The 20,280-nt window shown below is 68.8% G+C and overlaps 1 protein-coding gene across 1 annotated transcript; it reads left to right on the top strand.

Annotated features, from left to right (window-relative positions):
* Window positions 1–3,976: 3,976 nt before the first annotated feature.
* On the top strand, window positions 3,977–20,166 carry LOC607201 (receptor-type tyrosine-protein phosphatase V-like). The gene is given in 30 exon segments (XM_038541734.1): window positions 3,977–4,038; window positions 4,313–4,352; window positions 4,940–5,183; window positions 5,369–5,632; window positions 6,402–6,656; window positions 6,755–7,000; window positions 7,134–7,409; window positions 8,706–8,978; window positions 10,485–10,748; window positions 10,906–11,172; window positions 11,438–11,518; window positions 11,521–11,700; window positions 11,985–12,120; window positions 12,372–12,581; window positions 13,024–13,097; window positions 14,146–14,269; window positions 14,350–14,397; window positions 14,587–14,680; window positions 14,790–14,880; window positions 14,960–15,036; window positions 15,760–15,891; window positions 16,565–16,687; window positions 17,308–17,605; window positions 17,708–17,992; window positions 18,601–18,677; window positions 18,810–18,938; window positions 19,040–19,150; window positions 19,244–19,404; window positions 19,689–19,824; window positions 19,932–20,166. Coding segments are annotated over 30 exon segments (4,818 nt in total). The 3' UTR covers window positions 19,992–20,166.
* Window positions 20,167–20,280: the final 114 nt, after the last annotated feature.

The raw sequence follows: 20,280 nt of genomic DNA, 5'->3' as shown, positions 1-20,280 counted from the left end.
CCCTGGGATTCAAAGAAGGGGGCAGGAGGGAATCAGAAAGAGGGCCAGCCCCGTTGGGCCAAGCTGTTGATGGTTATCGAGAACAGGAAGCTAGGATACCACAGGGGTGGGGAGGAGGAAGCGGGCCCAGCCTTGCCCCCTGGCCGGCCCGTGCCTCCAGGTTCCCACCAGGTTTCCCGGGTCTGAGCCCCACTGGCCGTGAGCACACCCTCTGCCCTCACAAGGGCCCGGCAGCAGGTTGAGGAGCTACACGCTGAGGGCAAGGAGGCCGGGAGCCAGGAGACGGGGAGGGGGGTGAGGGTGGGGGTGGGGGTAGGGGTGGGGGTGGGGGCAGCAGCGTTAGGCAAAACCCTGAGGATCTCTCAGTTCCCGTTGCGTATGTCTGGGGTTGGGGGAACAGTCACTCCCCGCCTCCTGTCCTCCCGCCTTCTGCTTAGAAGAGCCTGGACGTGCATGGAGGGCAGAGCGTGCCACCCGTGGGCCTGGTGCCCCCCGCGGGAGCTCCCCAGACCGGCCAGCCTGCTGGAATCAGGGCAGGCCCGGGGCTCCCTGGGAGTGGGGCCCCCCAGAACCTCCTCATTCCTGGGGGGGAACTGCCCAGATCCCTCCAGTAGCTGGCTTGCCTTCCAGAGTTGGGATTTGGGCTCCAGCCACCCTGACTCCCAAGGAAGCCTCGCAACAGCAGGAAGGCAGGAAGACCCATGTGCGATGGGCAGACTGGCGGCTCCGCTGCTGGGACCCTGGGGCGCCCCTGCACCGCCTGAGGCTCAGTGTCCGAGGCAGGCTCCTCCCCAGGCGGGTGATCGGCTCCTCTCTAGTGCTCGGGAGAAGCCGGCACGGCCCAGAGACGCGCGCGTGGCCTGAGGGTCTCCAGTCCTGCAGACCCCTCCCCACTGCCCGTCCGCACCCCCCTCCTCGCCAGTCCCCAGATCCGGGCCGCCGCCCCCAGCTAGCCGTGCCCTCCGTCGGAAGCCCCGTGGAGGGGCCGCTGTGTCTGGAATTCCTGGCAGCACCCAGGGAACAAGACCCCGCCGCCAGCCCCAGAGGCAAGGGCTGCCACCCTGTGGGATCCCAAGGGGACGCTCCTGGGCTTGGGGCCCGCAGCCGGCGGCCAGGACTCCCGTGTCCTGCACCCTGCACGCGCCCCAGTCCTCCTTAGGCCTCCCCGCCCCTCTCCGGAGAAGCCCTAGGGTCGTAGGTGCCCCCCACGTCCCCCCAAACCCCGGGCCAGCCAAGGCCTGCTGGCCAGCCCAGCACTCCAGGCCCTGCTTGGCTCTGGCGGAGGGGGGGGCCCGAGACACAGTGAGTGAGGAGCCGGGGGGCCTCTCCTGCCAAAGCCGGGGGGCTCAGGGGACCCTGGGAGTGGGGCACGGCAGCCCTAGGAGGTGGGCCAGCGGCCGTCTGGCCAGGAGATGCCAGCCTGCCCTGGGGCCCTGCCACCGAGCCGGCCATCCTGGAAGCTCACCCGCCCGACCCAGTTTCCCCAACACCTTTTGGGTACCTGCTGGCGAGGGGGACTTTCCCACACCCCACACCCCCAGCCGAGGACCGGGGACTCAGGTGGGCTGAGCGCCCGGGGAGGCCGGGAGGAGCCCATTCTTGGCCAGCTGCTGGGGCTCAGGTCCCTCCAGGGGGACTGGAGGCCCGAACAGACCACAGCCCGAGGGCCAGGGGGGTGAACATCTCTCCTACCATATGGTCCGCCCGTCCGGGACCCTCCTGTCCGTCTCCCCCTCCGCGATGCCCTTGGATGCCCCGTGTACACATGTGCCCACACGTGCTCGTGCATCCGGATGGGTGTGTGCTCCCCTGCAGCGCCCACCTGCAGGGTGTCCATCTGCCCGCGCCCATAGCCCCGCACGGCCCCCCAGCCCCCCAGGATCCCGGTCTACCCCGCCCCCAGGGACCTTGCCCAGGGTGTGGGAGGAGGAGTGGGAGCCTCGCTGTCCCGCGCGTCCATCCGGCCCCTGTCCTGCCGGCGACTATCCTCCCCTCGCGCGGGGGACACCCTGGCTCCAGGCCGGGGACAGGAGGGGCCTGGAGGGAGCTGCGTGGGATGGCTGTGGGCAGACACTGCTGGCTGGCATTTGGGAATCGGGGTGCCCTGCCCTCTCCAGAAGGGATCGGTAGGTGCTCTGAGACTCAGGAGGACCCCGGGGCTTCTCTAGGGAGAGGATGTGGGTTTGTCTGTGGGAGTGGTTGCCGCGCAGGAGACAGCCCTTGTGGTACTTTTTTTTTTTTTGCTGAATGGGGAGCCTGGGCTGGGGCGGCTGACCTGTCTGTGGGTTATGTCCACCCCCTCTGGGCCCCTCCTCCCTCTGCCGGGCGGGCGGGCAGCTGGCAGGTGCAGGCGTGCTCCTGTGGCCAGGTGTGGTCCTGCTTCCCCGGGACTGTCCGCAGCACCAGCTGGGGCATCTGTGCTGCCCCCCGGACCCCCCACGGGAGCTCGCGGGCAGCGTGAGACCCGCCCCCCCACCTATACCCTGTGTGGCCGCATCTCTGTGGAGGTTCTGAATCAGGATGTCTCCACCTCGCGTCTCCTCTTTGCTGCTGCTTCTGGAGACTGTGCTAGAAAGAGCAGAGGGGGTACCCCAGGCGCGGGGGGCGGGGCTGGCGGCACGGGGAGGAGGCTCCCCACCTCCTGGCCACACTGGGGCCTCTCCCCGGCTGCTCTCTGACCCCCTGCTCCCCGCTGAAAGAACACACGTGTGCATGTACACACGCACGCAGCCTGGAAAACCTGATGAGTGTGCAGCGCCGTTTGCAGGCCCCTATCCCGAGGCCGGGTAGGTGGCTGGCTCTGAGGTGGGGGCCGGGTGGGGGCCGGGTGCGGAGGGGGAAGGGCGGCGGCCAGGCTCTGGGCGTCCTCCTGCGGCCCCCGAAGTTCAGCTTCTATCCCGCCTGCTTTCTGCACCTGCCCCTTGCCACTTCCTGAGGGGGCGGGAGTCCCGGGCTCCTTCCCCAGGGCCCGAGCCCTTGCTTTCCCTCCTGCTCCCGCCCTTCTGTCGGGGTAGGGACACAGGGTGCGGGCCTCCAGGTGAGGAGCTGGCTCTAGGCCGGGGTGAAGCTGACCCGCTTCTAGGCCAGGCCTCGGGGAGGCTCCCCTGCGCTTAACCTGCTTGCAGCCTGGTGGGGGCGGGGGGTGCAGGGGGACAGGTGGGCACCGCTGACCTAGGTAGGGGAGGTGCGGACGGGAAGCCACCACCGCAAGACTTAGGTAGCTCCTAAGAGAGCTCCAGGCCGAGAGGACCCCAGTTGGGGGTTAGGAGCAGGATTTGCTATCTGGGGCCGGGGTCCCCCTCCGTGGAGCTCAGTGAGGATGTGGGAGCAGATGGGTCCCAGGGGCCAGGCGGGCTCTTCTAGACCTGTCATCGCGGTGGTTCGCGGCCTTTAGAATGGGGCCCCCAACACACACCCCACCCCACCCCGTCCACGAAGGCCTGGAGCCACGTGGGGGCACCGAGGGGGACGCGCTCCCAGCGGGCGCATCCCCTCAGCCCCACCCGTGCACGCGTCCCCAGCCCTCGCCTCCCCGGCTGGCCGCAGAGCCCCTGTGTCCGCCTGCTGATAGCACAACCGCACTCTTCTTTGGGGCCGGGGGTGGGGAGCCACTGCCTGTGCCCTGTGTGCCCGCTGGCAAGGCCACCCTTGTCTTTGTCCTGGACTTTCCCAGGCCTCCCTGGGACTTATCTGCTGGAGGAGGGGCAGGGCGGAGGGGGGTGTGCTGGGGCAGGGGAGGGAGAGGAGGGCTTCTCTGCAGCCTCACAGGTGCAATCGGCTTCCACCCTCCGGCCCTGGGGGCTGGGGGAGACTTGGAGCGGCCGAGGGCTTAGGGTCTGCGTCCAGAGACAGCCCCTTGCTCTTGGGCCGCCTGCTGCCTGCGCCTGCTTCCACCCCTGCCCACCAGGCGGCAAGGGGAGGGTTGGGGGGCCTGGCTCCGCCCCTGCTGCCTCCATCGTTCCCTTACAGCGTCAGGATGAGGTCCCCCGTCCTGTTTGCAGCCTTGCTCTGGCTCTGCGGTTTCCTGGCCAAGGTGCGGTGGGCCCTGGGGGCGGGGGGGGGGGGCGGGGGGCTCCCTCCTCCAGGGCCTGTCCGGCTGTCTGCGGGGCCCCACCGCCGCCCTCCCCAGATGGCCTCCCCGTGCCCGGCTGCCTCCGAGCCTGGCTGTGCCTGGGGGGCTGCTCTGGGGCCTCTCTGGGGCAGTGCCAGGCCCAGGACGGCCCTCTCACTGATCCTGACCCTGTGGCCCACTGCCTTTCACGGAGGCCCAGACCCCACAGCCTCTGCCCATCTCCTCCCCCTCCTCCTGCAGGGAGACGCCCCGGCTGGGAGCCCAGACACACCGAGAGGAGGTAGGTGTCTCCACGGGGCGGGGGTCCAGGAGGTCCGGGGGGCGCAGGGTCGATTTCTCCATGCCAGCTTTGGCCTCCGCTCCGGCCCTTTTTTCTGCCTTCCGTCCTGTAGAGGAGAGGGCATTGGGAGACTCTGGATGCACCCCTTTCCCTGGAGGGAGGCCAGGGGAGGCCGACCAGCCTCTTTCTGAGCTGGGCAGCCCCGGGGCCAGACAAGTTCAGCCGTGCCCTCGGCCTCACCCACTTGCGTCCCCCGGGCTGTAGAAGGGCAGCGCTCCGGGCCCGCACCTACGCAGCCTGCGCTCCGGGCCCCGGGCCGGAAGTCGCTCCCTGCTGGCGGGGACTGCCCTGCGGCCCTGTGGACGGAGCCCCGCCGTGTCGCCTGCGGGCTGGGGCCGAGCGGGAGGCGGCTGTCCCGGGGGGTGGCCAGGGACCAGGGAGCCCAGGAGGGCAACTTCTCCGAGGACCACGCTGGGACGGCAACCCGTCTAGAGGCCCCGGGGGGCCCCGGGGTGCGGCCCCTCTGGTCCCGACGTGCCGCTTCTCCCCACCTCTGCGCAACCCCCGCCGCTGTCCGCGACCTGCAGCTCCGGAGCCCCGGGAGCCCGTCCAGCCTCGAGGCCTCGTGGGCTGCTGCCCCGGGGGAGCAGGGGGCCTGCTGCCTTCTCCTCTACCACCTGGAGTCCCAGACGCTGGTGCGCAACATCTCCGTGCCACGGGGCTCCCTGTCCTACACTTTCAGTGACCTCCGGCCAGGCAGCGAGTATGTTCTGGAGGCCACCACCTGGGCCGGCGACCCCCAGGCCAAGAGCAGCGTCCGCCAGTGGACAGGTAAGGCCGGTGCTTGGCGAGGCCCAGACGGCAGCCGGTCTGGGAGCGGCGGGGACAGGCCAGAGCCGCACGGGCCGCCTTGGCCCAGCAGAGCCGGGCTTCCGCTCTCCTACCGCCAGGGCTGGTGCCGGCGCCCACCCCACGGCCCTTCGGGGCCTGACTCTGCTCTCCCCACCTTCTTCCAGCCCCCGTGTCCCCTCCCCAGCTGCTGCTGCGTGCCCTGGGCACCGGTGCCCTGCACGCCTCCTGGAACCACTCGGCTGGGGCCGCCGGGCTCCTCCTGGTGCTCACAGACCTCTTGGGCGGCACCAACCTGACTGCAGTGGTCGGACGCGGGGTCTCCAGCCACACCTTCCTTCACCTCTCCCCGGGCACCCCCCACGAGCTGACGCTCTGTGCTGTGGCCGGGCCGTGGCGGGCAGTGGGGCCCCACGCCACCGAGTGGACCTGTGAGTGCTGGGGGCAGGGGGACCAGGACAGGCTCCCAGCTCTTCTCTGGCCCAGTGGGTGGGATACGTGGGGGGGCCCCTTCGGGACCCTGCGGGAAGGGGTGAGGCTGGGCGGGGAGCAGCCTCCCTTGCTGCCTGGTGGGGGGCCACCTGAAGAACCATGGTGGTGTGACATCACCATCACTCCCCGTGCCAGCCACGGTGCCAACGCGGTCCTGTCGCCCCCAGTGTGTGGTAGGGGGAAGGGAGCCGAGGTTCGGAGAGCAGGCCAAGGTCAAGCAGCTGGGGAGTGGCCTTGGGTGCCCGCGGAGCCCAGGCTGACGTCCCCATGTTGCTGCGAGAAGCGCCGTCTTGCCCTGGTCGAGGGAGAAGCAACCGCACCGTGGAGCGGGTTCCAAACGTCACGGGTGCCCCTCCTGGCCGGGGGGCTCCGGGCAAACCACTTACCTTCTCTGTTTGTTTCTGGTTCGGTAAAGGGGGCGGTGATGACTCAGTTCGTGGCCTTGAGGGGAGTACACACGAGCACAGTGGGGGGTGCTTAGGACCTGCTGGGGTGGCCACGCTCGGTCACCGGCGAGCTGTTACTCCTGTTACGCTGTCACAGCCAGATCCCAGAATTCACCCCGAATGGCGGGTGGTGGTGGGTGGCGGTGCCCGCCTCTGGCAGTCGCGCGGCCTGGTGCATGGGGAGAGGACGGCGCGAGGAGGGCAGGCTGTCTCGCCCCCACCGGGTGGGTGCTCTGCACATATTTGCGCCCTGTCCCCCCAGATCCCTCTGCCCCTCTGGACCTGGTGCTCCTGCCCCGGCCCGCGGCGCTCTGGGCAAGCTGGAGGGCGGGGCCCGGCGCCCGGGACGGCTATCTGCTCAGGCTCAGTGGGCCGGCGGAGAGGAACACCACGCGGGGTCCGGGAGCCCTCCGTGCCACGTTCCCGGGGCCCCTGCCCCCTGGACACTACACTCTGGAGCTCGGGGCTCTGGCTGGGCCCTATGATGCCTGGGCCCGGGCCAGCGCCTGGCTGCCTGGTGAGTCTGGGCTGCGGGAATGGGAGGGGGCACCTGCCCGGGCACCTGCGAGGAGAAGCAGCCGCGTGCTCACTCCCCACAAGCTGCATCCTCTGCAGACTCTGCGGCCCAGCCCGCGCAGAGCAAAGGGTCCGAGCTGCCGCTGGACGGGCTGGCGGCCCCTGCGGAGCCGAGCAGGCAGGCCTTGCTCTACACCGAGGGGGCCCCGGGCCTTCCTGGAAACATCTCTGTGCCACCTGCCACCGCGCTCGGCACCTCCGGGGGGCCTGTACCTGGGGCCCACTCCTGGGTGGACATCGCCTCGTCTCTGAGAAACACTACCCGGAATCTCACAGACCACATGAGTGAGCGTCAGCCACCGTGTCCCCTGACCCCGGGGTGGGACCCTGCGGCTGGGGGTGGGTGACCGGGGGAGGAGAAAAGCGGCCTCACAGGGCCACACTCCATGCCCCCCTTACCAAACCGCCCCTCCTTCAGAGCCCCCGGCACCGCGGTCACTGGAGGTCACCGGCAGGGGCAGCCCCTCTGACCTGGCCATTGGCTGGGCCCCGGCCCCAGGGCCGCGGGAAGGCTACAGGGTCGCCTGGCATCAGGAGGGCAGCCAGAGACCACTGGGCGGTCTGGTGGACGTGGGGCCGGAGAGCTCGGGCCTGACTCTGAGGGACCTGCTGCCTGGCTCCTGCTACACCGTGTCCGTCTGGACCTGGGCAGGGAGCCTGTGCTCCAGCACCCAGAGGACCCGCGCCTGCACCCGTGAGTCCTGGGCCGCAGCCCCCGGGCCCGCACAGGACAGTGGGCGTGGGGTCCCAGCTTCCTCTCTGGGCTCGGAGGGTCGCGTGTGCATCAGGGTGGGCCTGCCGTGGATCTGTTTGCAAGCATGCTCCGCCTCCTACCACCCGATCAGCCATCCAGCCACCCGTCCACCTATTCAGCAGATATTTAATGAGCGCTTCCCATTGAGCGCTTCCCATTGTTTAGGTTTAGGGTTAGGTGCTGAGGCTAAGACTCACGAGCAGGACGGTCTAGGAAGGAAGACGACAGCAGACAGAGGAGATATGTGAATACATAGGCGCACATTTGTTACGCGTCACACAACAGACGTAAGCGAATGATGAGAATACGCAGCATCGATTTGGAGCCGCCAGCTGTGTTCTTATAGGTTAAAACTGATGACTATTGGGGATTTTATGAGGTTCCGTCTAATGTTTTAGGACTCATAGAAGGGCAACCTGCGTAGGGAGTCAGGGAAGGCTTCCTAGAGAGGGAGGAGGGTGAGCTGAGAAGCTTAGGGTCTGAGTCTGACAGAGAAGGGCTTTCTGGAGAGGCTAAGCACGTGCCAAGGCCCTGGGGTGGGGGGAGAGGGAGAGAGACGGAAGGGGCTGGGGGAAGAGAGGGGGAGGGTGGAGCTTGCAGGGAGTGAATGCCAGCAGGTGAGCTGGAGACAGGGCCCTGAGGGCCTTAAGAAGTAGGTGCTGGGTTTTGCGGGGACCCTGTGACCAGACCTCACACCCTCAAGGAGCCGCAGCGTGGGGACGAGGTGGGGGGCAAGCATCAGGGCAGGGACTGTGTTGTTCAAGTGGTTTTCTTTTTTCTTTTTCAAAGATTTATTTGAGACAGAGAGAGACAGAGAGAGAGACAGAGAAAAAGAGACAGAGTCAGAAACAGAGAGACAGAGATAGAGACAGAGACAGAAACAGAGAGACAGAGATAGAGACAGAGAGACAGAGACAGAGAGATAGAGACAGAGAGAGCGCGCACACGCCAGCGCACTTGGGGTGGGGAGGGGCAGAGGACAGGGAGACTCTCTAGCAGGCTCCCTGCTTAGCGTGCGGCCTCCATGGGGTTCCGCTCTCAACCCCGAGATCATGGCCTGAGCCGGAATCGAGGCTTACACGACTGCGCCCCGGGCACCCCGCAGGAGGCTCACCTGGGAGACACGAGGAGTGTGTCTGGAGCCCCTGGGACGTTGGCCTGAAAAGGGAGGAGGGTGCCGGTGACGGGGCAGGGGAGGTGGGTCACTCCAGGAGTGTCTCCACCTTGACCTTGCAGTCCCTGCTCCTCCTGCCAACCTGAGCCTGCGCCTCGCCACCTGGCCCCCCACCCTGACCGCCTCCTGGAGAGGCCCCCCCGGGGGCAGGGATGGCTTCCGGCTGCGGCTTTACCGCCTGGGGCCCCTGACTCTGGAAAGCAGGGACACTCTGGGCCCCGAGGCTCAGAACTTCTCCTGGGCCCGGCTGCCCCCAGGCGCCGAGGTTCTGGTTCAGCTGGTCACCGTGCGGGGCCCAGACGAGAGCAGCAGCGCCAACGCCATGGGCTGGACGCGTGAGTGCCCTGCACACCCTTCCTCCCCGGCCTCTGTGCTGCTTGGGTTCCCGGGCCACGCGTTCCCCGTGACGACTCTGCCATCTGTGGGCAGGCCGGCGGCTGGGTTGCTCCCGGACCTCCAGGCACCGGGGTCCCCACGTCCCTACCTGGGCCCCCCACCCCGGGGCATCCCAGAAGGTGGGCAGACCCCGGGGGGTGCTCTCATTCAGCAGCCAGGGCATGCCCCCCTCCGCTCTCGCGTGGCCAGGGAGACCCAGCCAGGACCCAGGCTCCAACACCCCCCGACCCCCCGCCCCGCCCCCCAGGCTGGGTAATAGCCGCAGTGGCTCAGGCTCACGGGTCCTCTGCTCAGGCCTCCCCGTGGTCTCCCATTTCCTCAAGACAACCAGCTTCGCAGGCGGACTTTACGGCTCTGTCCCTTTCACATTTGAGAAACTAAGGCACAGATAAGCCCCCTCACTTGCCCTGGGCTCCTAGCCCTATGTGGGGAGCCGGGGTTCCCTTTCCAACACTGTGACCCAGTCTCTGCTCCTTGCTGCTCGCTGCTGTCCAGGGGCGCGGGGCAGGTGCCGGGCTGGCGGGGAAGGCGGGCAGGGCTCGCTGAGCATCGCACGGTGGGTCCTCTCCCGCTCCCCTGAAGCCTCCAGGGCCCTAGAGCCGGGTTTGGAAGCCCCTGTCACACTGGCCTGGGTGCCCCCTTCTTGCTGGAGCCTCCCTCAGCTCGTCCTTGCCCCCACCCTCAGCTCGTTCTTCTCCAGTGTGGTGACTCCCTGCACCCCCTTCCTCCCAGGGACCACGTGACCTCAGGCAGGCCTCGGGGGAAGCTAGAAAGAGCTTCAGGCAGGAGACCCGGGTGTTAGCCGAGGCTCAGTCTCCAGAGCGAGACTCTGAGCCTCAGTTTCCCCCATTTGCAAAGGAGATGTTGACTCAATGACTGGGCCAGGCTTCTGTGACTCCAGGGCCCAGGCTCCAGCTGAGGGTGAAGGGGCCCCAGACAGTGCCTGCCCTTAAGGACCTGCCTGTCACGTGGGGGCCTTTATTTATTATTATTTTCTAAAGACTTTATTTATTCTTGAGAGACACAGAGGAAGGCAGAAACCGAGGCAGAGGGAGAAGCAGGCTCCCTACGGGGAGCCCGATGCAGGACTCGATCCCGGGACCCCGGGGTCATGCCCTGAGCCCCCTAGGCGCCCCACATGGGGGCCTTTAGAAGCAGTGGCCTACAGGGCCTGGGGCTGGAAGAGGCAGTGGGTTTAAGTCGGGAGCAGCCGGGGGCAGCCCCTGCCTCCCACAGGGATGGTGGGGGGTGGAGGGGGAGTAACTGGTGAGTGCGATGCTGGGTGAGCTTGTGCGCTGCTGCCGCTGCTCCTGCAGGAAGACCCTGGCCCACCTGGGCCACCGCCCCCTCTGGCAGGGTGAATTTGGTGAATTTGCAGGGGCGCAGAGTTCGGCCCCTAACACCTCCCTTCCGCTCAGCCTTGCCATACCTGGCTCTCCCCGCAGCCCCCCGCGCCCCTCCCCTGGTGCACGTGACCACCGAGGGCCCCACCGAGCTCCAGGCGTCCTGGGTCCCTGCGCCCGGGGCGCGCGACGGCTACCAGGTGACGCTGTACCTGGGGGGGGGCCTGGCGGGCTCCAGGACCCTGGTGGCGGGGGTGGGTGGCACCAGCTTCTCGGCATTGACCCCGGGCACTCGGTACGACGTGGAGGTCGTCGCACGGGCTGGGCCCCTCCTCTTGGCGGCCACCACTGCCTCAGGCTGGACCTGTGAGTGGGGGCTGCAGAGACCCCAGACCCCGGCCCCTCCTTAGCTCCACCTGCCAACCCTGCCCCCGTGCACCCCCAGCCCCCTCCAGCCTCGCCCCGCCCGGTCGGTACCCCCTGGCCTTCCGTGCCCATTCACCCGCTCCCCTTCCGTCCGCAGCTCCGCTCCTGCCCAACGAGCTGCTGGTGTCCATGCAGGCGGGCAGCGCCGTAATCACCCTGGCCTGGGCCAGCGGCCCCTTGGGGCACGGGGCATGCCATGCCCAGCTCTCGGAGGCCGGGCGCCTCCCCTGGGCGCAGCCCCTGGTGCTCGGCCAGGCCCGCCTGGTGCTCAGGGACCTAACCCCCGGACGCAATCTCTCCCTGTCAGTGCTGTGCCAGGCGGGGCTGCTGCGGGCAGCCACCCACCCGGTGGTGCTGCCTGTGGGTACGTGGCTGTGTGTTGGGGGGGGATGCAGGAGCCCCGGGGGCAGGCCCGAGGCCAAGCCACAGCGCTGCCTGCGCCGCGCGGAGCCCCTGCCCCTCCTGCTGGGCGCCTCCCCGCCCCTGCAGCCCGTGCTCCTCCAGAGGGGCGCTCGGGGCCAGAGGGGGTGTCGTGTGTCCGAGGGACCAGCGCCCCACCCCTTTGCCCCAGCGCCAGCCTCTTGGGGTGTCCTGACACCCACACAGCGAGGAACCTCTGATTCCCGCAGAGCCCGGCCCCGTGGAGGATGTGCAGTGTCAGCCCGAGGCCACTGGCATGGCCCTGACCTGGACGGTGCCCGCGGGGGATGTGGACAGCAGCTGGCCGTGGGGGGTCGCGCCCACCTCGTCTTCCAGGCCAGCACCTCCGGGGACGCTCTCCTCTTGCCCAGCCTGCTGCCTGCCACGTCCTACCGCCTCGGCCTCACTGTGCTGGGCAGGAACGGTCTGCGGAGCCGTGGGGTCACCCTGCTGTGCACCACCTCTGCGGAGGGTGAGCGCTTTCGTGGCCTCCAGAGCCGCCCTTGCCCTTACCCCAGCACTGCCCACTGGGGGGTTGCTCCCCTGTGTCCCCAAGCTTTGCTTTGGCCCTGATGCACACAGCACACCGTTGAGCCTGTGCCCGGCACCCTGGCCCCGGGGGTGGGGGTCCCAGTTCTTCCTTCCTCGTCCCCGTCAGGCACTGGTTGCCAGGCATCATGACAGGTGCTAGGGACGTGACCTGCCCTTGGCCGCTGGCTCCTGGTTAGGCCCTGGCTCTGCCCCGTCCGTCCCCAGGCTGGCACCCCCCGGACTTAGCTGCAGCCCCCCAGCTGGAGCCCGAGGCGGGGATGGGCGTGCTCATCACACGGGGGATGTTTGGCAAGGACGACGGGCAGATTCAGTGGTACGGCATCATCGCTACCACCAACCTGTCACGTGAGTCCCGGGACGGAGGGGACGGGGTCACCCTGGCTCCTGCCTGGTGTGGGACGGGCGAGGGGGCTGCAGACGCTGGACCGGCAGGACGAGATGTCTGAGGCTAGCGTGAGTGCTGCAGCAGGAACATTCTCAAAGACGGGGCTGATGTGGTGCGATGCCTGCTGGGCATCCGCGGGAGAAACGGGGGCAGCGAGGCCGCAGCCCGCCCGCCGATCTGCACTGGCCCTTCCTGTTCCCCTGCAGTGGGTCGGCCACCCCGGAAGCCCTCAACCACACGTGGCACGACCACTACTACGGAGGACGGGACTCCTACCTGGCCACCCTGCTCCCCAACCCCTTCTACCCAGGGCCCTGGGCCGTGCCGAGATCCTGGATGGTGCCTGTGGGCACAGAGGACTGCGGCCGGACCCGGGGAATATGCAACGGGCAGCTCAAGCCAGGTTCCTGGTACCGGTGAGGGCTGAGACCAGAGGGAGGGCGAAGCCGTTGGGAGTCTCCCGGGAGTACGGGCTGTTGGCACATCGGCTCCACAGATGCATTTGCCGGTCCGTGAGGTCCGCAGGGTTACTGACTGAGCCTCCCGGTGGGCGAGGCAAACAGGGAGCGCCCGTCTGCTACGTGGGTCTTTTGTGAGGGGGAAAAACACCAGGCCGGGGCGGGTGTGGACGGACTCCGTCTCAGCTTGCCTTGGCGTGTGGGCACCTGCTTCGGGGGCCTCTTGCTGTCCGGAAGGGCAAGGAGCTGGGGGGGAGTTAGGGGCAGCCGGTTGTGCAGTCAGGGGTACGTGGCATGTGGCCCCTTAACAGGCGAGGGGCGGTCACTATTCGAGTGTCCACCGCCCGGGACCCCGTGGTTTGGAAGGGGCTTTGCTTTCCTCCCCGCCCCTCCCCAGCAGAGGCTCCGGTGTCGCTGCCGCAGGTTCAGCGTTGTGGCCTCCCGACACCATCATCTCCTTCTCCGCCTTCTCGGGTAGGTGGGCACCGGCTGGGCCCCGGGGAGGGCAAGGGTGCTGCTGCAACTGCCCGCCCGCCTTCTGAGGCTCAGCCCCGACCAGCAGCAGGAGGGACTGAGCTTGGACTCCAGGGAGGGAGCGTGGAGACGGAGACCCAGGGCCAGTGACACAGGTGCTCCAGGCACCAGGCGCGGCCCGGGCGGGCAGAGGCCGAGGGGTTCGTGCTTGGTCCCTCCACGATCGCCCTACCTTCCTGCGTGGCCCTGTAATAAGCCGCAGCTCCCGGGCCACCGAGGCTCTGCAACAGCACCGTCCAGGGAGGCAGGAGCAAGCCGCGAGCGTGCACCGTAGGGTCCTCAGGTTCCTCGGGAGCTACGGCCCACGGGCGAAAGTGAACAGGCGACATGAATTTCTCTCACGTTTTATTAGACTGAGATAGTAAGCACACTGTCATATCCACACGCGACCAATCTTAAGAATTATTAACGAGATACTTTACGTTCTTTTGTATTACTAAGTCTTTGAAATCCTTTTTTAAAAAAAATTTTTTTTTAAATATTTTATTTATTCCTGAGAGACACAGAGAGGGGCAGAGACCCAGGCAGAGGGAGAAGCAGGCTCCCTGCAGGGAGCCCGGTGCGGAACTTGATTCCAGGACCCTGGGGTCACGCACTGGGCCGAAGGCAGACGCCGGACCCCGGAGCCCCCGGGCGCCCCTCTTTGAGCTCCTTACAGCAAATCTTACCTCCTGCAGTGGCCAGTTCAGGCACCCAGTGGCTCCCATGGCTAGCAGCTGCCCGACTGGACGGTGTGGTTGGAGACGGTCCAGGGCACCAGGGCCCGGCCCGCCCTGGGGGTGTCGGGGGAGCGTTTGGGGTACCCTGGAGGCAGGCCGGGGACCGGGGCTCCGGGTGCCCTGCGGGGCGACCTTGCTGGCATCCAATGCCGGCCTCCGGCCTTGGGCTGGGATTTGGAGCTGCGGAGGTGGGCGGTGACCGTGCGGCCCCAGGGGACAGCGACTGCGGGTGGAGGGATGCGGCCGACGGCCCCCGTTTGCGTCCATAGAGCCCCGTGCCGGCGTCTCCAGGGTGGCTGTGCCCCTGCCCGCGGCCGTGGGCCTCCTGGCAGGCTGCTGCCTTGGCGCCACCGCACTGGGCCTGCTGTGCTGGTGGAGGGCAAAGGCCCGGAGGTGAGTGGGGGGACGGCTGCCGCCCTGCGAGGCCCCCGCCGCGGCAGGGCTCCTCCCACCCGCCTCTTCATCCTCCACAGGGCGGACAAGAATCGGTTTTCCCAAGAGCTGACCCCTTACAACCTGCGGTGAGCGCGGCTGCCCGCCTTGGCTGCACCCCCGGGAGCCCCTGTGACCCTGCAGGGCTGGACATGGCCATGAGTGCACGGGGGAGGGGGGGACCAGGGCCGAGGCCGTGCTCTGTCCCCCAGCTCAGGGCGGGCTGTTCCCCGGGGCCCCTCGGCCCCCCCAGACCCACCTCCTCCCTCTCCTGCCAGGCGGACCCACCGGCCCATCCCCATCCAGAGCTTCCGGCAGAGCTACGAGGCCAAGAGCGCCCACGCTCACCAGGCTTTCTTTCAGGAGTTCGAGGTGAGGCCTCTGCGGCCCTGAGCTCCGGGTGAGAAGAGCCGGGGCCCCGAGGCCCTGCCACGGGGAGAGGTGGGTGGGCCTCAGCACCCAGCTGCCCCGATCTCCGCAGGAGCTGAAGGAGGTGGGCAAGGAGCAGCCCAGGCTGGAGGCCGAGCACCCTGCCAATGCCACCAAGAACCGTTACCCGCACGTGCTGCCCTGTGAGCGCCGGACGCCGGGCTGGGCAGGGGTACGGGGCTTGGCCTGGCCCGGGCACTGAGTGCACAGCTTCCCCCGCAGATGACCACTCCCAGGTCAGGCTGAGCCAGCTGGAAGGAGAGCCCCACTCCGACTACATCAACGCCAGCTTCATCCCGGTAAGGGCCACCTGCGGGGCCGTCTGTGGGCGTATGTGCCTGGGGGCCGAGCCCTTCGTGGAGGGCCTCCCGTGTGCCAGGCCCTGGCGCTGCTGACCCGCAGCCTCGCCTTCGAGGGAGCCCGCCGTGTGTGCACGGGTGTGCCCACGCGTTCACGCATGTGTGTGTCATACGTACCACTCAGCGTGACAAGCGCCATGCCAAGGGCACAAGCGTGATCCTCAGAGCGTGGAAGAAGGAGAGAGAAAGCCTACCTGGCAAATCAAGAAGGGCTTCTTGAAGGACGTAATCTCTTGAAGGATGCGCAGAGTTCTGATAAGAGATGGAAGAGGGGAAGGGCATAGGGCGGAAAGGACAGCCGGAGGACACGGGTGGGAGGGTCCGGGTGTGGCGAAGGTTTCTGAGGACGGAAGAAACATGGAGTTTGGACTGAGAAGGGCTGGTGAGGAAGTTGCGCTGGGAACGCTGCACGTTAGGACCTTGTTATTCCCACGGAGGTGTTTCTGGGCCCTCCAGGGTCGTGCCTGGGCGGCGGCCGTGGCAGTGGTGGCATCTGTGCAGCCACCCTCCTGGCTTGAGCTCCTGGTGCTCCTGCATTTGCACAGTGTGGGCACAGCACCCTCACTCCTGTATGTCGTTCAAGGGACGTTTACTGCCATGTGCTCGGTGGGGCCTGGGGACCAAGGTGTCCCCAATCAGTATGTCCCCGTCTTCTGCCCACAGGGCTACACCGACCCGCAGGAGTTTATTGCCACCCAGGGGCCTCTCAGGAAGACCATGGAGGACTTCTGGCGGCTGGTGTGGGAGCAGCAGGTCCACGTCATTGTCATGCTGACAGTGGGCATGGAGAACCGGGTGAGCGGGCCCTGCGGCTTGGCCACCAGGTGGCACACGTGCAGCCCTGTCTGGGAAGGCGGTCAGGCGGGAGAGGCCCAGAGGCGGGTGGGGTCCCCGGGGCCACCAGAGCAGGGACCGGCACTCAAGCTCCCAGGTTGACTCCGTGTCCTCTGACCTCTGCTGTTGCTCAGTGTGTCCATGTGCTCTCGCTGTAGGCAGAGGGGGGCAAGGGGGTTAGGAGAACGGGGCACGGCCGGCCACAGGGCAGGCAGCAGAGAGAGGACGTTCTGCACGCTGTCCACCAACGAGCCTGGGGACGTCTCCTCCATGCACTGTGCGATGCGGGGCCCTGGGCAGAGAGAGCCCCTGCTGGGTCTGTCCTCCAGCTGGCACGCTGCGGTGAGGCCACGCAGCCCTAAATAGAACCGCCCAGTTTTGCAAAAAAGCCCAGCAGCTGCCTGGGACCCCTAGGGGTCATACGGCAGGTGTGGGGGTGATGGTGCCGGCGCCAGCGGAGGAGAGGGGCTTCTGGATGAGGCAGCGCGGAGCTGGCTTGGTACCAAGAGCAGGACTTCAGCAGGTGGCAGAGACCTGAAAGCTGGCTGGGAAGGGTGGTCCCGGTAAACCGGAGGGTGGCAGTGACCAGGTGTGGGCCCACAGCCACCCCTCTGCTCTGTGCCCCTGGCCCTAGGTGCTGTGTGAGCATTACTGGCCCGTGGGCTCGACCCCCGTCACTCACGGCCACATCACGGTCCACCTGCTGGCCGAGGAGCCCGAGGACGAGTGGACCAAGCGGGAATTCCAGCTGCAGCACGTGCGTGCCCGGAGGGGAAGGCGGGGGGGGGGGGGGGGCACTCTGGGTGCCCTGGCCTGGGGCCTTCCGAGATCTGCCCGCTTGCAGCTGCGCCCCGAGGAGTCTGGCAGGGAGGGCACGGGGACCGCGGGGACGTTAGTTTTATCCAGGTCAAGGGTAGAGCCGTGAGGCAGCTTCCCCGCAGCCCTTGTGGCCTCACAACCGCTCACCGGGGCAGGAGAGCCAGGGACCCGCCTCGCCCCTGTGCCCGCCCCAGGCCAGACTCCCCGCGGGGATGCAGCGGGAGCGGCCCCTGCGCAGGGGGCGGTGACCGTCCTGGCCTTCTCTGGCCTTCCTGGGCGGCTCAGGGCGTCAGGGCCCGGCCCCAAGTGGAGCCCCGGGTCGGGGTGGGGGCGTCTTGGCCCAGCCGTGCGTGCGCCCCGAGGCCTGGCGGGGCAGGAGCGGGGAGCGGGGAGCGGGGAGCGGGGAGCGGGGAGCGGGGCTCGACCCGAGTCCTGGGGGGGCGGGGGGCGGGGGGCGGGGGATCAGGGCCTCTGAGGCCTGGGGCTTCGGTGCGCCCCTGGAGGGAGCGGGGAGGAGGGGAAGAGGCTGGGCCGAGCGGCGCCCCGGGTCGGCCCCAGGTCAGGCCCCTGCTCCCCGCCGCCCGCTCAGCGGGCCCAGCGGCAGCCGCGGACGGTGACGCAGCCGCAGTTCACCACGTGGCCCGACCACGGCGTCCCCGAGCCCCCAGCGCCCTGCTCGCCTTCGTCCAGCTGGCCCGGGAGCAGGCGGGGCCACGCGGGGCCTCGGCCCGGTGCTCGTGCACTGCAGGTGGGGCGGGGGGGGCCTGTGGCGGCTGCTCCAGCAGCTGCAGGAGGAGCGCGCGGCGGACTGTTCCACGCGGTGTACGCGCCGCGGCCGCTCCTGATCCAGACCCCGGTGAGCGCGGGGGGGCGGGGCGCGGAGGGGCGGGGGCGGGGGCGGGGCCTCCCCTGGGGCGCACCCCTGAGCGGCCGCCCCCCGCCCCCCGCCCCCCTGCAGAGCCAGTACGTGTGCCTGCACCGCTGCCTCCTGACCAAGGCCCTGGAGGGGCCGCCGGAGCCGTCCGAGTGAGCGGCCGCCCCGGGGTCCCGCGGGCGGGGGCGCCGGCCGTGCCCTCCCCCCACCGACGCCCCGCGGTGTGCAGGGAGCGGGAGCCGCGGAGGCCCGATTGCGCCGCCCGCCGCCCGCGCCCCGGGGTCGCAGCCCATCGCCGTGAGCCGCTGGGCCGAGGCCTGCGCGCGGAGGGCCGCCCACGCCAACGCCGGCTTCCTGCGGGAGTACGGGGTGCGCGCGGGGCGGGGCGGGGCGGGGCGGGGCGGGGCCCCCGGGGCGGGGCGGGGCGGGGCGGGGCCCCCGGGGCGGGACCCCCATCCCGATCCCCGCCCCCGCCGACGGCCGCCCGCGCCCCCAGCTCCTGCTGCGCGCCCTCCGGGACGACGCCGACTCTCCCGCGCCCCCTGCCGGCCGCGAGCAGCACAGCGCGGTGCCGCGTGAGCGCCGCGCCGCCCGAGGGGTCAGGGGGCCTGGGGGGCAGCGGGCCTGGGGGGGCAGAGGGCCTGGAGGGGGCACTCGGCCTGAGGGTGGTAGCAGGCCTGGGTGGGCACCCAGTCTTTGGGGGGGCAGTGGGCCTGGGGAGGCAGCATGCCTGGGGGGTACCCAGTCTTTGGGGGGGCAGTGGGCTGATGAGGGCATTGCACTGGTGGGGTCAGCGGACCTGGGGGGGTCACCTGGCCTGGGGGGCAGCAGGCTGGTGGGGGCAGTGGGGCTGGGGGGGCAGTGGGCCTGGGGGGGCACCCAGCCTGGGGGGCAGCAGGCCTGGGGGGTACCCAACCTGGAGGGGGCACCCGGCCTGGGCGCGGCTCCCACAGCCTCACCCCCTCGCGTTCCCTCAGGTGACCGTTCCCACCTGCGGTTTTCCGCGGCCAAGGAAAGCCTCACTAGCAAGATGCTGGAAGCCTGGCTCTTCCCTGTGAGATGCCGCCCTGTCCTTGGCCCCCCCCCCATCATTGGAGCTTCTTGGGCAGGAGCTCTGGGGGCCCTGGAGCTGCGCCGGGCAGGGGGCACCCTCAGTTCCTGGGAGCCAACAGGCTGTGCTCTGCAGGGCGGCCCTTCTGGCCACGACCACATTGTGGTGACCGGCCCTGCGGGGCCCGAGGAGCTCTGGGAGCTGGTGTGGGAGCACGGGGCCCATGTGCTGGTCTCCTTGTGCCCGCCCGACACCTGGGAGCAGGTGAGGGGGGCAGAGGGTGGGAGGGCTCAGGTATGGGGGCGGGGCAGGGGACCGCATGGGCTTGGAGAGCCCCCTGAGCAGCCCCCACGTTCGGCTCACAGCAGTCCTGGCCCACGGAGACGCAGCCCATTGTCACAGAGACAGTGACGGTGCAGTGGGTGGCGGAGAGCGTCACGGCGGGCTGGCCCTGCACCCTCCTGAGGGTCACGCACGTAGGTGTTGGAGCCACAGAGTGGGGGCGGGGGCTGTGTGGCCCGTCGTCCCTCTGCTCCTCCCTGCGCCAGCGCCAGTGTCTTTGCGCCCAGGGGGAGAGCAGGAAGGAGAGGCAGGTGCAGAGACTGCTGTTCCCGTGCTGGGAGCCGGGGCGTGAGCTCCCCGCCACCACCCTGCTACCCTTCCTGGCTGCCGTGGGCCAGTGCTGCTCTCGGGACAGGACGAAGCCGGGGACCCTGCTCAGCCACTGCAGGTGCTGCTGGACAAGGGCTGGGGGAGTGGGTGCCCACACCCCTCACTGCCCACTGAGCCCTGCTTGGGTCATGGAGCAAAAGGACACGGTCCCCCAGGGCTCCCACCTTCCTCCTTGCTCTGCCCTGATGGCTTCCGGCCATATGACATCTTTTAGGGATTTACCCCCCCACCCCCGGGCTCGCCAGGTGCCCGGTGTCCCCATATACCTGGGTACCCCAGCCTCCTCTGCCCTTCTGCGCCCCGCCCGCCCTGGCACCCCATCCAACTCGAGGTCAATTGCAGCAGGGGTGTGGCCCAGCTGGGCACTTTCCTGGCCCTGGACCAGCTGCTGCAGCAGGCGGGCGTGGAGTGCACCGTGGACGTTTTCAGTGTGGCCTTGCAGCAGTCACAGGCCTGTGGCCTCATGACCCCAACGCTGGTGAGTGGCCACCAGGGCTTGGTGGTGGGCAGGGGCACGGGGTGGGAGGAGGTGGCAGGGAAGGTTCTAGGAGGCAGGCGCAGCTCCTGACCCCGCGTCCCCCCCAGGAGCAGTACATGGACCTCTATCACTGTCTGAACAGCGCACTCCTGGATGGGCTGCCTTGAATCGGCGCTGGTCGCCGTGCTGCGCGGGAGCAGCAGAGGTCTGGGCCTGGCGTGCGGGGATGGGCGGCCTCGGCAAGCCTTCCGGGGCCCGGCTTCCCCAGGAGGGCAGCCTGCACGCCGGGCTCCGTGCCGGGCAGGGCCCGAAGTGAGGAATAAAGAGAGTGGCCGAGCCTGAGACTGAGTGTGTTTCGTGCGTCCACCCTCCTGGGAGGAAAGAAGCGGCCTCCAGGACATGCAGGACATGGGGCGCGGTGCAAAGTCCTGGTCGGCAGGCAGCCCTGAGCAGGGT

The sequence above is a fragment of the Canis lupus genome, chromosome 7 (assembly GCF_011100685.1).
Source record: "Canis lupus familiaris isolate Mischka breed German Shepherd chromosome 7, alternate assembly UU_Cfam_GSD_1.0, whole genome shotgun sequence".
In the NCBI taxonomy this organism is placed as follows: domain Eukaryota; kingdom Metazoa; phylum Chordata; class Mammalia; order Carnivora; family Canidae; genus Canis; species Canis lupus.
This window is presented reverse-complemented; position numbering and strand designations above follow the sequence as displayed.